This window comes from Melanerpes formicivorus, unplaced genomic scaffold, assembly GCF_026170545.1.
Source record: "Melanerpes formicivorus ecotype bairdi unplaced genomic scaffold, bMelFor1.0.p_v2 SCAF_929, whole genome shotgun sequence".
Classification (NCBI taxonomy): Eukaryota; Metazoa; Chordata; class Aves; order Piciformes; family Picidae; genus Melanerpes; species Melanerpes formicivorus.
Window position 1 is genome coordinate 53,166 of NW_027143281.1, and position 16,173 is coordinate 69,338.

The window sequence follows — 16,173 nt, forward strand, 5'->3', positions numbered from 1 at the left end:
GACTACTAAACCATGGCTCCAAGTGCCACATCCAATCCCCTCTTAAACACCTCCAGGGATGGGGACTCCACCACCCCCCTGGGCAGCTCATTCCAATGGCCAACAACTCTCCCTGTGAAGAACTTTCTCCTCACCTCCAGCCTAAACCTCCCCTGGTGCAGTTTGAGACTGTGTCCTCCTTCCATGGCTGGAACCATCCCAGGTGAGGTTGGTTGGGGCTGTCAGCAAGCTGCTCCAGCTGCAGCTGTCCCTGCTGAGTGCAGGGCGGGGGTTGGACCGAGTGACCTTTGATGGTCCCTTCCCAAAGGACCCAAAGCTGTCCATGGCTCCGTGACTGCCCCCAGGCAGAGAGGAAGCTTGGGGCACAGCCCCCAGCTCCTGCCCACCACTTCCTTCCTCCCCCCCTCCCAGAGCAGGGCATTAGTCTATTATTTTTTTTGCTGGCTGTATTGTGTCAGGATCCATCCCCAGGCCAGCAGAGGAAGTGAACTGAGCCACAGCAGGAAAGGAGACAATGAGTCAGCGGTGCAGGGGAAGTAAAAACCATTACACATCCAGAGCAGGACTGTGTGTCCCTTGGGAATCCCGCTCCCAAAGCAGCATCCTGGGCCAAGAATGCCTCTTGGTTATTCCTGGGGATGGGGTGTTCCTGAAACTTCCCAGCAGAAGAATGCTGTGAGGCAGGATTTTGATGTGGTTTGAGCTGATAAACTTGAAGTAGGGATTTGAGAGGGGGAAGGCAACATGACTTGGATCTGTCATTGAAACCTGTGACCTTTGGGGGGGATATTCAAATTAGCCTGTATTTAAAATCAGTTAATTTACTTCCCCCCCTCCCCCCCCCCCCCAGTATTTCAATTATTTAGTATCAAATTTTTCCAGCATTTCAATTATTAAGTATCAAAGTTGCTCAGTACTCAAATTATTCAGCATTACAAATATTCAGCATTAAAGTTATCTGGCATCAAAGTTGTTCAGTATTCAACTCATTCAGTATTAAAAATGTTCAGCATTAGAATTATGTAGCATCAAAATTGTCCAGGCTTCAAATTATTCAGTATCAAAATTATTTAGTATCAAAATGAGTTAGTATGAAAAATATTCAGGATGAAAAATATTCAGTATAAAAGTTATTTAGTATCACAGTATCAGTCAGGGTGGGAAGGGACCACAAGGATCATCTAGTTCCAACCCCCCTGCCATGGGCAGGGACACCCCACACTAGATCAGGCTGCCCAGAGCCTCATCCAGCCTGGGCTTAAACACCTCCAGGGACAGGGCCCCAACCACCTCCCTGGACAACCCATTCCAGGGCTTCACCACTCTGCTGGGGAAGAACTTCCTCCTCACATCCAGCCTCAATCTCCCCACCTCCAGCTTCATCCCATTCCCCCTAGTCCTATCACTGCCTGAGATCCTGAGCAGTCCCTCCCCAGCCTTCTTGGAGCCCTCTTCAGATACTGGAAGGCCACAATGAGGTCACCTGGGAACCTTCTCTTCTCCAGACTGAACAGCCCCAACTCCCTCAGTCTGTCCTCACAGGAGAGCTGCTCCAGCCCTCTGCTCATTCTCCTGGCCCTTCTCTGGACACCTTCCAGCACCTCCACATCCCTCTTGCAATAGGGGCTCCAGAGCTGGAGGCAGTACTCCAGGCGGGGTCTCAGCAGAGCTGAGCAGAGGGGGAGAATCACCTCCCTTGCCCTGCTGGCCACACTTCTCCTGATGCAGCCCAGGATCTGATTGGCTTTGTGGACTGAAAGTGCACACTGAGAGCTCATGTTGAGCTTTTTTTCCTCCCCCAGCACCCCCAAGTCTCTCTCCTCAGGGCTGCTTTCCAGCCAGTCCCTGCCCAGCCTGGATTTGTGCCTGGGATTGCCTCGACCCAGCTGCAGGACCCTGCCCTTGGCCTTGTTGAACCTCCTGAGGTTGGCTTGTGCCCACCTCTCCAGCCTGTCAAGGTCCCTCTGGATGGCCTCCCTTCCCTCCAGCTGTCTGCTGCACCACACAGCTTGGTGTCATCAGCAAACCTGCTGAGGGTGCACTCAGTGCCACTGTCCATGGCAGCCACAAAGATGTTGAACAAGCCTGGTCCCAGGACTGATCCCTGAGGGACTCTGCTTGTCCCTGGCCTCCCCTGCGACATGGACCCATGGACAGCCACTCTTTGGGTGCAGGCATCAAGCCAGTTCTGTATCCATCTAATGGTCACCCCTCACACCCATGTGTCACCAGCCTGGAGCCCAGGCTGTGGTGTGGGACAGTGTCGAAGGCTGTGCTCAGCTCCAGGGAAATGATATCAATTTAGTATCAAAGATGTTCAGTATCCAAATTCTTCAGTATTAAAAATACTCAGTATCAAAATTATGTATTATCAAAATTGTGCAGTGTTCAAAGTCTTCAGGATTAAAAATATTCAGCATTAAAGATATTTAGCATCAGAGTTGTTCAGGGTTCAAATTATTCATCATTAAAAACATTTAGCATTAAAAATATTCAGTCTTGAAAGCATTCAGCATTAAAGTTATTTAGTATCCAAGTTATCACAGTCTCACAGTATCACTGAGGTTGGAAGAGACCTCGAGGATCATCGAGTCCAACCTGTCACCACAGACCTCATGACTAGACCATGGCACCAAGTGCCACATCCAATCCCCTCTTGAACACCTCCAGGGATGGGGACTCCACCACCTCCCTGGGCAGCACATTCCAATGACCAATGACTTTCTCGGTGAAGAACTTCCTCCTCACCTCCAGCCTAAACCTCCCCTGGCACAGCTTGAGACTGTGTCCTCTTGTTCTGGTGCTGGGTGCCTGGGAGAAGAGACCAACCCCCACCTGGCTACAACCTCCCTTCAGGGAGTTGGAGAGAGCAAGAAGGTCTCCCCTGAGCCTCCTCTTCTCCAGGCTAAGCAACCCCAGCTCCCTCAGCCTCTCCTCACAGGGCTGTGCTCCAGACCCCTCCCCAGCTTTCTTGCCCTTCTCTGGACACCTTCCAGCAGCTCAACATCTTTCCTAACCTGAGGAGCCCAGAGCTGGACACAGGACTCCAGGTGTGGCCTCAGCACTGCTGAGCACAGGGCACAATGACCTCCCTGCTCCTGCTGGCCACACTCTTCTTGATGCAGGCCAGGATGCCCTTGGCCCTCTTGGCCCCCTGGGCACACTGCTGGCTCTTGTTCAGCCTACTATCGACCACTACTCCCAGGTCCCTCTCTGCCTGGCTGCTCTCTGCCACTCTGACCCCAGCCTGTAGCACTGCCTGGGGTTGCTGTGGCCACTGTGCAGGACCTGGCACCTTTCAGTATTGAAATTAGTCAGCATCAAAATCGCACAGGGTTAAATTTATCCAATATCAGAATTATTCTGCATCTTTCAGTATTAAAATCACTCAGTGTCAAAATTATTTGGTATGAAAGTTTTTCAAGATCAAAATTCTTCTGCTGAGCCCTCCAGGAGCAAGCTCTGGGCAGGATTTCTGTGGAGCTGGGGGGGCAGGGGTCATTCTGGTCAGCCCAGAGCTTCAGGAGAGCCTTCTCTGCAAGCAGTGTGGGTCTGGGGGCTGCTGAGCCCTCCAGGAGAGCTTTGGTCTACCAGCAGTGTGGGTTTGGGGGCTGCTGAGCCCTCCAGGAGCCAACTCTGGGCAGGATTTGTGTGGAGTTTGGGGGGCAGGGGCTATTTGGGGCAGCCCAGATCTCCAGGAGAAACTTGGTCTGCAAGCAGTACAAGTCTGGGGGCTGCTGAGCCTTGTTCAGCTACCCCAAGCAATGAGCAGGAAGTGACAAGCCCCCCAGATGGGTGGAAGTTGACCACCTCCTTGGGCTGTTAGGAATGTATTTTTCCCACCTGAGAAAGCTGATTTACCAAGGAAATAGCTCCCAGGGGTCCTGTCTGAGGCTTTCTGTGTAAAAGAATGGAAGCAAAAACTTTGTCTGGTGGCTGACATTGCTGAGGCTGCCCTGTGAGGGCTGAGGGCTGCCCTCACAGATTGGAAGGGACCTCAAGGCTCAGCCAGCTCCAAACCCCCTGCCATGGGCAGGGACACCTCACACTACAGCAGGTTGCTCACAGCCACAGCCAGCCTGGCTGCAAACACCTCCAGGCAAGAGGCTTCTACCACCCCCCCGAGGCATCAGCAGCTCCTCCAGCCTCTGGCATTTCATTAGGATAACAGAATCACAGAATTTCAGAGGCTGGAAGGGATCTCCAGAGCTCATCCAGTCCAACCCCCCCTGCCGGAGCAGGATCACCCAGAGCAGATCACGCAGGAACACATCCAAGCAGGTCTTGGTATTTCCAGAGAGAGAGAGACTCCACAAGCCCCGGGGCAGCCTGTTCCAGGGCTCTGTCACCCTCACAGGGACAAAATTCTTCCTCCCATGTACATGAAACTCCAGGGAGCAGCCCCCGGGGGAAAGCCTCTTCCTCCTGCCTCCTCCGGCCGTGCCTCCGTCGCCGGGCTCAGATTTTGCCGTCAGACCCCGGGGTTTTTCCTGCCCTTGTGTAGCTGCTGAGGGCTCAGGGCTATTTTTATCCAGCTCTGGCAGTGGCTGGAGCAGGACACAGCTTCCCTGGCCCGTGCAGCCCTCGCCTCCCTCAGCAGCTGGCCAAGGCTGCAGCGCTGCCGTTGACTTTATTAGGGCAAAGCAAGGTGGAAGAGGGGAAGCGAGAGGCTGCCGGAGGGCTGGCGGCGACCTGGCTGGCCAGGAGGGCAGTGGCTTGCTGGGGGTCTGGGCACCTGGAACAAGCTTTTGATCGCCTGGGTGGCATGTGAAGAGCAGAGGAAGGCCTGAGATGCCCCCACGGGAACGTTTCCCTGTCCACGTGAGGCCCTGGGAGCGCAGGAGATGAATGAGGAGGGTGATGGCATGGGGGACGTCATCAGGAAAGCAGCCGCGCCGGGAGGGGAGGGCAGCTATAAAAAGGTAAGTTCTGGGCTCCCCAGTTCAAGAGGGACATGGAGCTAGCTGCTGGAGAGGGTCCAAGGGAGGACTACCAGGATGGTAAAGGGACTGGAGCACTGCTTGTGAGGAGAGGCTGAGAGCCCTGGGGCTGTTCAGTCTGGAGAGCAGAAGACTGAGAGGGGATTGATCAATGTCTACCAATAACTATGGGCTGGAAGGGACAGGCTCTGCTCATTTGCACCCTGGGATAGGACAAGGGATAATGGATATAAACTCCATCACAGGAGGTTCCACCTCAACATGGGGAGGAACTTCTTCACTGTGAGGGTCCCAGAGCCCTGGAGCAGGCTGCCCAGAGAGGCTGTGGAGTCTCCTTCTCTGGATGCATTCTTGTGTGACCTGTGCTGGGTTCTCTGCTCCTGCTCTGGCGGCGGGGGTTGGACTTGATGATCTCTGGAGGTCCCTCCCAACCCTTAATATCCTGTGAGCCTGTGAGAAAAGGACCTTTTTGTCTGCCAGAAGTCAGCCCCTGGGCAGGAAGGGACCTGTGGAAATGCTGCCCACCCCTCTGCCAGGCTGCTGGGGTTCGGGCGCGGGAGCAGGGCAGCGCTCGGTGTTGTTGGCTGGACCAGCACGGGGCAGGAATCCTTCCTCCCTCTGCCTTTTCAGATCACTTCATGCCAAAGAAAATCCAAAGAACTGTTTGCAAGCATGGTCTTCTTCAAGACCCTGGGGGTTTGGGGTGATTTGCAGCCTGGCTTGAGATGCACACTTGGAGCTGGGGTTTGAGCTTCCCAACACATCCACCCTGAAGGAGATTTGAAAACCAAAACGCTTCTGTGGTGACAAGAGCTGTTTGTAAGGCCAGGAATAGCCCTCGTGCTCTGCAGAGATAAAATGAGGCACTGCCCATGGCTCTGCATCTTTAAATATAGTCATTGTCCGTGGCTGGTAATGATAGACCCTGGCAAAAATAGCCTTGGTGGCCTGACCGTGCCCCAGCCGGGGCCAGGCGTGGCCTCTCAGCACCTTGCCTGGGGCCAAGGAACGGCCCCAGCATCCAACCTGCCCCAGCTTTGCTGCACTGCAACCCCTTACATCACTGCAATGCTCCCCAGTGAGGAGGGGGAGGCTCTGGCACAGGTTTCCCAGGGAGGCTGTGGATGTCTCCTCCCTGGAGGTGTTGAAGGCCAGGCTGGATGAGGCCCTGAGCAGCCTGGGCTGGTGGGGGGTGTCCCTGCCCATGGCAGGGGGTTGGAACTGGATGATCTTCAAGGTCCCTTCCAACCCAAGCCACACCTGCCCTAGAAAATTCTGCTCTGGCAGGGGGGTTGGACTGGATGATCTTTGGAGGTTCCTTCCAACCCCTAACCTTCTGTGATTCAGTGAATCTGTGAATCACACAGTGGTGACACTCCCCAGCTGGGGCAGGGTCCCGCTGAGGTGTGGCTGGCAGCCATTAATCCATGATTCACTCTCTGTGGCTAGGCAGAAAGGGACCTGGGGGTAGTGGTGGACAGCAGCTGAATATGAGCCAGCAGTGTGCCCAGGGGACCAAGAAGGCCAAGGGCATCCTGGCCTGCATCAGGAAGAGTGTGGCCAGCAGGAGCAGGGAAGTCATTGTGCCCTGAGCTCAGCACTGCTGAGGCCACACCTTGAGTCCTGTGTCCAGTTCTGGGCTCCTCAGGTTAGGAAAGATGTTGAGCTGCTGGAAGGTGTCCAGAGAAGGGCAAGAAAGCTGGGGAGGGGTCTGGAGCACAGCCCTGTGAGGAGAGGCTGAGGGAGCTGGGGTTGCTTAGCCTGGAGAAGAGGAGGCTCAGGGGAGACCTTCTTGCTCTCTCCAACTCCCTGAAGGGAGGTTGTAGCCAGGTGGGGGTTGGTCTCTTCTCCCAGGCACCCAGCAGCAGAACAAGAGGACACAGTCTCAAGCTGTGCCAGGGGAGGTTCAGGCTGGAGGTGAGGGAAAGTACTTCCCAGAGAGAGTGATTTGCCACTGGGATGTGCTGCCCAGGGAGGTGAAGTCACCCTGGAGGTGTTTAAGAAGAGCCTGGATGAGGCCCTTGGTGCCAGGGTTTAGTTGATTGGATGGTGCTGGGTGATAGGTTGGACTTGGTGATCACTGAGGCCTTTTCCAACCTGGTTAATTGTGTATTCTGTATAATGAGGAGCCTGGCAAACTGCTGCTAACTCCCAAATGAGCTGCTGTGGGTGCCCCTGCTTTAGCAAGGGGTTGGGGGTGGGGTTGGACTGGATGATCTTTGGAGGTGCCTTCCAACCCTTAACCTTGTGTGATTCAGTGAATCTGTGAACCACACAGTGGTGACACTCCCCAGCTGGGGCAGGGTCCTGCTGAAGCGTGGCTGGCAGCCATTGATCCATGATTCACTCTCTTGATTGTGTTCTTCCCGCTCCAAAGAGGAAGAGGTCCCATGGGGGGGACTCTGGGATATACTGGGCAGTGTGATAAGGTGATGCATGTAGTGAGCACTGGAGCTGGCATGAAATCATTGGTTTGAAGTGAAGGTTGAGTTAATCAATTGCACTAAGTTAATCAATTGCATAGGTGATTGAAGAGGGCCTATGTGGTTTCCCTAGGGGCAAATCCTGCCTGACCAGCCTGGTGGCTTTCTGTGGTAGAGTAACTGTCAGTGGGCAAGGGGTGACCTCTGCATGTGATCTATCTGGACTGCTGCAAGGCCTTTGACACAGTCCCCACAGCATCCTGCTCCTACCCAGGGTTCTCCATCATTGTGATCCTTCCCCCAGGGTGTCCATCATGTTCATTCTCACCCAGGGATCTCCATCATGTTGTTCCTCACCCAGGGATCTCCATCATGTTGTTCCTCACCCAGGGGTCTCCATCATGTTCATCCTCACCCAGGGATCTCCATCATGTTGTTCCTCACCCAGGGATCTCCATCATGTTGATCCTTCCCCAGGGATCTCCATCATTTTGATCTTCACCCAGGGATCTCCATCATGTTGATCCTTACCCAGGGTTCTCTATCATTGTGATCCTCACCCAGGGGTCTCCATCATGTTGATCCTCACCCAGGGATCTCCATCATGTTGTTCCTCACCCAGGGATCTCCATCATGTTCATCCTTACTCAGGGATCCCCATCATGTTGATCCTCACCCAGGAACCTGTATCATGTTGATCCTTCCCAAGGGGACTCCATCATTGTGATCCTTCCCCAGGGTTCTCCATGATTTTGATCCTCACCCAGGGATCTCCATCATGTTGATCCTCACCCAGGGTTCTCCATCATGTTGATCCTTCCCCAGAGATCTCCATCATGTTGATCCTTCCCCAGGTTCTCCATCATTGTGATCCTTACCCAGGGATCTCTATCATGCTGATCCTTACCCAGGGATCTCCTTCACGTTGATCTTAACCCAGGGATCTCCATAATGTTGATCCTTCCCCAGGGTTCTCCATCATGTTGATCCTTATCCATGATCTCCATCACTTTGATCCTTCCCCAGGGTTCTCCTTCATGTTGATCTTCACCCAGGGATCTCCATCATTTTGGTCAGTCATTCATATTAAATGCCTTTGCAGTTTGTCCAAATAAACATCTACATTTAGATTATTTATTTATATATATATATATATATATATAAATGTATGTTCAAGTGGATCATTTGGTTGCAGTGGTTAAAACACATCTCAAAGCACCTTGGCAGAAGCTTTGTGTGTGGTTTGTGGGGCTTGCTTTGGAACATGGAAGGTGATGATGATGATGGTGCAAGCATAACCTCAGTAACTGCATATGTAGAATTTCTTGGTTGGAAAAGCCCTCCCAGATCATCCACTCCAGCCAGCAACCCAACCCCACCATGGCCACTGAACCCTGGCCCCAGCTGCCATGGCCACAGCTTTCTTGAGCACCTCCAGGGGTGGGGACTCCACCACCTCCCTGGGCAGCCTCTGCCAATCCCTGACCACTCTTGCAGCAAAAAATTGTTCCTCATTCCCAACCTAACCCTCCCCTGGCACAGTTTCAGGCCTCTGCATCTACCACCATGAAACTAGGGAGAAGAGACCAACCCCCACCTGGCTCCATCCTCCCTTCAGGGAGTTGCAGAGAGCCAGAAGGTCTCCCCTCCTTTTCTCCAGGCTGAACAACCCAAGGTCCCTCAGCTGCTCCTCCCCAGCCCTGTTCTCCAGACCCTGCCTCGACTTTGTTGCCCTTCTCTGGACTCACTGCAGAACCTCAATGTCCTTCTTGGAGTGAGGGGCCCAGAACTGAACCCAGGATTTGAGGTGCAGCCTCATCTCAGATGTGGACATAGCTAGATCATAGAATCACAGAATTGTCAGGGCTGGAAGGGACCTCAAGGCTCAGCCAGTCCCAACCCCCCTGCCATGGGCAGGGACACCTCACACCACAGCAGGTTGCTCACAGCCACAGCCAGCCTGGCTGCAAACGCCTCCAGGCAGGAGGCTTCCACCACCTCCCTGGGCAACCTGTGCCAGGCTCTCACCACCCTCATGGCCAACAACTTCTTCCTCACAGCCAATCTCAATCTTCCCACTTCTAGTTCTGCTCCATCCCCCCCAGTCCTATCCCTCCCTGACACCCTCACAAGTCCCTCCCCAGCTTTCTTGGAGCCCCCTGCAGATCCTGGAAGGCCACCAGAAGGTCTCCTGGGAGCCTTCTCCTCTCCACACTGAACAGCTGCAACTCCCTCAGTCTGTCCTCATGGGAGAGGTGCTCCAGCCCTCTCATGATCTCTATCAATAGGTGGAAAGAGAGAGCTGTCAGTGTGCTTCCCAGGTGGGATGGGCCGTGTGTTCCAGCCGAGCGTGGCAGACAGCCTGCGGGAGGCTGCGCGCGGTGGTGCATCGTGAGCGCGGTGCTGGGACTCAGTGGGACAGCTCTGCTTCCTGTGCCCTGGTGTGAGCAGCAGCTTCAATCCCTCTCCTCTGCCTTCCCTTTCAGGCCCAGAAGAATGAACGGGAGTCCATCAGGCAGAAGCTGGCTCTGGGCAGTTTCTTCGACGATGGCCCCGGCCTGTACAGCAGCTGCAGCAAGAGCGGCAAGCCCAGCCTGTCCTCCCGGTGAGCACACTGCCCCACGCTGCCCCACACTGCCCCACACTGCACCAGGGGTGGGAAGGGACCTCCAGAGACCATCCAGCCCGACCCCCTGCCAGAGCAGCATCACCCAGGGCAGGCTGCACAGGAATGCATCCAGGTGGGGTTGGAAAGTCTCCAGAGAAGGAGACTCCACAACCTCTCTGGGCAGCCTGCTCCAGGGCTCTGCCACCCTCACACCAAAGAAGTTTCTCCTCCTGTGGAGCTGAAACCTTCTCTGTTCAAACTTGTCCCTGGTGTTCCTTGTCCTATCATTGCACACACCCCACAAGAGCTTGGCCCCCTCCACCTGACCCCCAGCCCTCAGCTATTGATAGACATTGATCAGATCCCTCTCAGCCTTCTCCTCTCCACACTAAACAGCCCCAGGGCTCTCAGTCTCTCTTCCCAGGGGAGATGCTCGAGTCCCCTAAGCATCCTCCTGGCTGTCCCTTGGGCTCTCCCCAGCAGGTCTCTGTGTCTCTTGAGCTGGGGAGCCCAGAGCTGGCCACAGGATTGCAGCTGTGGTCTGAGCAGGGCAGAGCAGAGGGGGAGCAGAACCTCCCCAGCCCTGCTGGCCACACTTTGCTTACTGCACCCCAGGATGCCATTGGCTCTCTTGGCTCCCAGGGCACATTGCTGTCCCATGCAGAACTTGCTGTCCAGTGACATCAGTTTCCCTCCAACTCCCAGTGTCACCAGTATCCACCAACCCCCCTGTTGGGGGAGGTTGAAAGTCTCCACAGAAGGAGACTCCACAACCTCTCTGGGCAGCCTGCTCCAGGCCTCCAGCACCCTCACACCAAACAACTTTCTCCTCCTCTTCACGTGGAACCTCCTGGGCTCCACTTTGTGCCCACTGCCCCTTGGCCTGTCCCTGGGCACCACTCAGCAGAGCCTGGCCCCAGCCTCTTGCCCCCCACAGCTCCTTTGTCTCTTGCTGAGCATTGCTCAGCTCCCCTCTGGGGCTGCTCTTCTGCAGACTCTCAGCCCCAGGGCTCTCAGCCTTTGCTCCTCCCAGAGCTGCTCCAGGCCCCCCAGCAGCTTTGCAGCCTCCCCTGGACTCTCTCCAGCAGTTCTCTGTCTCTCTTGAGCTGGGGAGCTCAGAACTGGACCCAGGATTCCAGATCTGACCTCACTAAGGTCCTTGTTAATGCTCCACCTAGAGTCACAGGATGGTTGAAGGTGGAAGATGTGGTGGCTTGAAATTTCCCCCACCCTCCCCAACGCTCAAGAGAGACAGAAAGTTTCCCTAACTAGTTCTTAGGGAAGATAACTCTCCCATGGGATTGGTTAGAGGGATCATTACTTTCCTTTTTACACCCAGTGGTGATTTCTTTACATTCTACCACTTTCTGTTCAAGACCTGGGGACAATTTGAAAGGTACAGCCCAAAACTACCACAGAAGTGCACTTCAAAGGTGATTTAGTCCACCCCAGCCCCTCTGCAGTGAGCAGGGCTATCTGCAATGAGTTCAGTGCAGCAGATCAATTCCTGCACCCAGAACGCTCCAGACAGGGTTGGTTGTGTTCAGTTGCTGAGGAGTAACTGCTGGCACTGGGAAAGCATCAAACAGCTCAGGGAAGTCATTGTGCCCTGTGCTCAGCACTGCTGAGTCCTGTGTCCAGTTCTGGGCTCCTCAGGTTAGGAAAGATGTTGAGCTGCTGGAAGGTGTCCAGAGAAGGGCAAGAAAGCTGGGGAGGGGTCTGGAGCACAGCCCTGTGAGGAGAGGCTGAGGGAGCTGGGGTTGCTTAGCATGGAGAAGAGGAGGCTCAGGGGAGACCTTCTTGCTCTCTGCAACTCCCTGAAGGGAGGTTGTAGCCAGGTGGGGGTTGGTCTCTTCTCCCAGGCAGCCAGCAGCAGAACAAGAGGACACAGTCTCAAGCTGCACCAGGGGAGGTTTAGGCTGAAGAAGAAGAGAAAGTTCTTCCCAGACAGAGAGATTGGCCATTGGGATGTGCTGCCCAGGGAGGTGGTGGAGTCCCCATCCCTGGAGGTGTTCAAGAGGGGATTGGATGTGGCACTTGGTGCCATGGTTTAGTTGTCAGGAGCTGTTAGGTCATAGGTTGGACTTGCTGATCCCTGAGGTCTTGTCCAGCCTGGCTGGTTCTGTGAGTCTGTGGACTCCCACGCTGCCAGTGAAGATCTACCTGTTGCCATGGTGCAGGAGAAAGAGCAAGTCTTGGGAGAGGCATAAAGCCAGGAGGCATCTCGTTGTTGTTACACCAGAGAGGTGCAGCTGGGATATTAAACTCAGCTGCAAGTCATGTGAAAGGGAAAACAGCTCTGCTCCCTGTAGTGACAGCTGAAGCAAGGAGCCCCTGGCTGCTGATTACAGCTCAGGGCTCATTAACGCCTCCCAGCAGGGCCTGGCACCTGCTCCACCAGAAATTACCAGATGAAACCAGGCACTTTGGTGGTGTGGTGGTGCTGCTTGTGGTCCAAGCTCTCCCCCAGGGCTGAAAAGCTTGGGCAGAATTACAGGACCGAATCACAGACTGGGTTGGGTTGGAAAGGAGCTTTTATGGTCATCACTGGAGAAGAGAAGGCTCTGGTGAGACCAAGTAACAGCCTGCCAGTGCCTGAAGGGGGCTGCAGAGAGACTGTTTGCAAAGGCCTCAAGTGACAGGAGGATGGGCAATTAGAGAGGAGTAAATTTAGATTGGATGTGAGGAACAAGTTCTGCACCAGGAGGCTGCTGGAACACTGCAACAGGTTGCCCAGGGAGGTGGTTGAGGCTCCACCCCTGGAGCTATTCCAGGTGAGGCTGGGCAGGGCTCTGGGCAACCTGAGCTAGTTGGGGATGTCCCTGCTGAGTGCAGGGGGTTGGACTGGATGAGCTTTGGAGCTCCCTTCCAGCCTGGACCATTGTATGATTCTGTGAAGATGCAGCCACAAAACCAGGAGCAGCAGGTACTGCCAGGACAGGCAGACTGCCCAGCACCAGGTTTGGAGTTACAAGTGGGCTGTTAGGTGCCCTGTCTGGTGGAGCCCACAGACAGCTTTAGGAGAAATGAGGGGGGAGGGGACAAAAAAAAAGGAAGGAGAAGAGGCAAATCTGGAGAGGCCTCCATCTGCAGCTGCTGTGCTGCTCCTCAGCCATGCACAGGGGCTCCCATGCAGCCACCACCATTTCTTTGGGGGTCCCTTCCAACCCAGACCATTCTGTGAGTTTATGACTCTATGATTCCATGACTCTGGCTTCAATCAACATTTCCAAGGTTGCTCAGATCCCCAGACAACCTGACCTGCAGTGGTTCCAGGGGTGAAGGACATCTCCTTCCTCTCTGGGCAGCCTGGCACAGCGTCTCACCCCCTCAGGGTTAAAAAATGCTCAGGTGGTCTGAACCTGTCCAAATGAAGTGTAGGGGGTCCAGAAGACACTAGAATAACCTCTGGTGGTACAGTGATGCTTCTTGGCCACCAAGAGGGCATTTACCCTTCTGAACAAAGATTTCATTAGCACAGGGCTTTAGAGAACAATACTTTATCTCAGGCTGTTTTATGTACCATGTACAGAGACCTAGAATGTTCATATTGAGAGAGAACATATTGAATCACAGAATCAAAAATAGAGCTTCACCAAATCCTTTGGGTCAGAAGAGACCTTTTGGATCATTGAGTCCAACCCTTAACCCAGCACTGCCAGGGCACCACCAAACCATGGCCCTCAGCACCAGATCTCCAGGGCTTTTCAGCCCCTCCAGCAGTGGGGACACCACCACTGCCCAAGACAGCCTGGGCCAGGCCTTGGCAGCACTTGCAAGGAAGAAATTGTCCCTCATGGCCAACCTGGGCCTCCCATGGGGCAGGCAACTTGGGGCTGTTTCCTCTCATCCTGTCACTTGTTCCCTGGGACAAGAGACCAACCCCCACCTGCCTCCAGGCTCCTTTCAGGGAGTTGTAAAGAGCCAGAAGGTCACAGAATCACAGAATGGTAGAGGATGAAAGAGACCTTGAAAGATCATCTTGCCCAATGCCCCTGCCAGACCCAAACCACCTGGAGGCCTCCCTTCAGCCTCCTTTTCTCCAGGCTGAACATCCTCAGTTCCCTCAGCTGCTCCTCACCAGGCTTATCCTCTTATATGTTTCATAAATTAACATAATCCATGTATTTTTATCGACTTTCTGTGGAAGGTTTCATCTTGGACTCAGCTGTGGGGAGGGCACACCTGGAGTGCTGGGTCCAGTGTTTGGCACCTCGATGCCAGAGAGATGTGGAGGTGCTGGAGCCAGGGCAGAGCAGGGCAAGGAAGATGGGAAGGGCCTAGAGAAGAAATCTGATGGAGAGCAGCTGAAGGAGCTGGGGATGGTTAGTGTGAAACAGAGGAGGCTGAGGGGAGACCTCCTGGCTGTCCACAGCTCCCTGAAAGGAGGTTGTGGAGAGGCTGCTGCTGGTCTCTGCTCACAGGTCATTAGTGACAGAACAAGAGGCAATGGCCTCAAGCTGCCACTGGGGAGCTTTAGACTGGACAGTAGGAAGGGAATTTTCCCCATGCAGAGCGGTGAGGGATTGGAATGTGCTGCCCAGGGGAGGGTGGTGGAGTCCCCAGGCCTGGCTGTGTTTCAGGGTGGTTTGGCTGTGGTGCCTGGGGCTCTGGTTTAGGGGTGAGCCTTGCAGAGTAGGGCTCTGGGTTGGACTTGGTGATGCTGAGGCTCTGTTCCAACCTGGATGTGTTTATGATTCTGTGATCTAATGTGACCGAAGTGCCCAAGGAGCCGCCCGGGGTGCGGGCAGCCGCCTGGTGTCTGTCATTCCGAAGCTGGCCAGGAGGTGGCGGTAGAGGCATTGGCAGGGCCGGGCGGCGGCGCTGGCAGGCGCGCTCGGCAGTGCAGCTCGCTGACAGCTTGCCCATGCCCTGCCGCTGGGGACTGCTGCTCCCGGCTTGGCTTTTGGGGGGGCTGGTGACCATCTGCTTGGAGAAAAAAAAGGGTGGCAGTGGTGGCCGAGCTGGAGACATACAGAGGTTTGCCGGTGGATAAGGGGCTGTCTGGAGGGTCGCATCCAGAGGGCGCTGCTCAGTGGCTGGCAGTCCAGCTGGAGAGCAGTGACAGTGCTGTCCCTCAGGAGGTCTGTCCCTGGGGACTTGTGCTCGTTAATACTGTTGTCAATGACATAGACAGTGAGACTGAATGCTCCATCAGCAGTGTGCAGATGGCACCAAGCTGAATGGTGCTGTTGACACGCCAGAGAGACAGGATGGTATCCAGAGGGACCTGGACAGGCTGCCCAGGGAGGTGGTGCCCAGGGGAACCTCATGATGTTCAACAAGAGCAAGTGCAGGGCTCTGCACCTGGGCCAGAACAATCCTCACTGTCAATACAGACTGGGGGGAGGAGGGGGACAGAAAGCAGCCCTGAGGAGAAGGACTTGGGGGGTGCTGATGGGGGAGAAGCTGGGCAGGAGCAGGCAGTGGGAGCTTGCAGCACAGAAGGCCAGGGGCAGCCTGGGCTGCATCCAAAGCAGCATTGCCAGAGATCCAGAGAGGTGATTCTGACACTTGGCTCTGCTCTGCTGAGACCTCACCTGCAGTGCTGTGTGCAGCTCTGCAGCCCTCAGCACAGGAAGGACCTGGACCTGATGGACAGGGTCCAGAGGAGGGACACAAAAATGCTCAGGGGGTTGGAGCAGCTCTGCTGTGAGCACAGGCTGAGGGAGCTGGGGGTGTTCAGCCTGGAGAAGGCTCCAGGGAGACCTCAGAGCAGCTGCCCCAGGACCTGAAGGGGGCTACAGGAAGGCTGCAGAGAGACTGTTTGCAAAGGCCTGCAGGGGACAGGAGCAGGGGCAATGGCTTCAAACTAGAGCAGAGCAGATTGAGATTGGCTGTGAGGAACAAGTTCTGCATCAGGAGGCTGCTGGAACACTGCAACAGGTTGCCCAGGGAGGTGGTTGAGGCTCCATCCCTGGAGATATTCCAGGTGAGGCTGGACAGGGCTCTGGGCAACCTGAGCTAGTTTGGGGATGTCCCTGCTGACTGCAGGGGGGTTGGACTGGATGAGCTTTGGAGCTCCCTTCTGGCCCCAGACCATTCAATGATTCTGTGATTCTATGAAGATGCAGCCACAAAACCAGGAGCAGCAGGTACTGCCAGGGCAGGCAGACCTCCCAGCACCAGGTTTGGAGTTACAAGTGGGCTGTTAGGTGCCCTGTCTGATGGAGCCAACAGAGAGCTTCAGGAGAGATGTAGG

At 54.9% G+C, this 16,173-nt stretch overlaps 1 protein-coding gene across 1 annotated transcript in view; it reads left to right on the forward strand.

Annotated features, from left to right (window-relative positions):
- SCHIP1 (schwannomin interacting protein 1) overlaps positions 1-9,968 on the forward strand; it is a gene marked incomplete at its 3' end in the record, with an annotated part of 57,861 nt that extends 47,893 nt beyond the window's left edge. The window contains exon 2 of the mRNA XM_068170956.1: positions 9,850-9,968. Within this exon, the coding sequence (XP_068027057.1) occupies positions 9,850-9,968 (119 nt within the window). The remainder of the gene's footprint in view (positions 1-9,849) is intronic.
- Between the last annotated feature and the right edge of the window lie 6,205 nt (positions 9,969-16,173).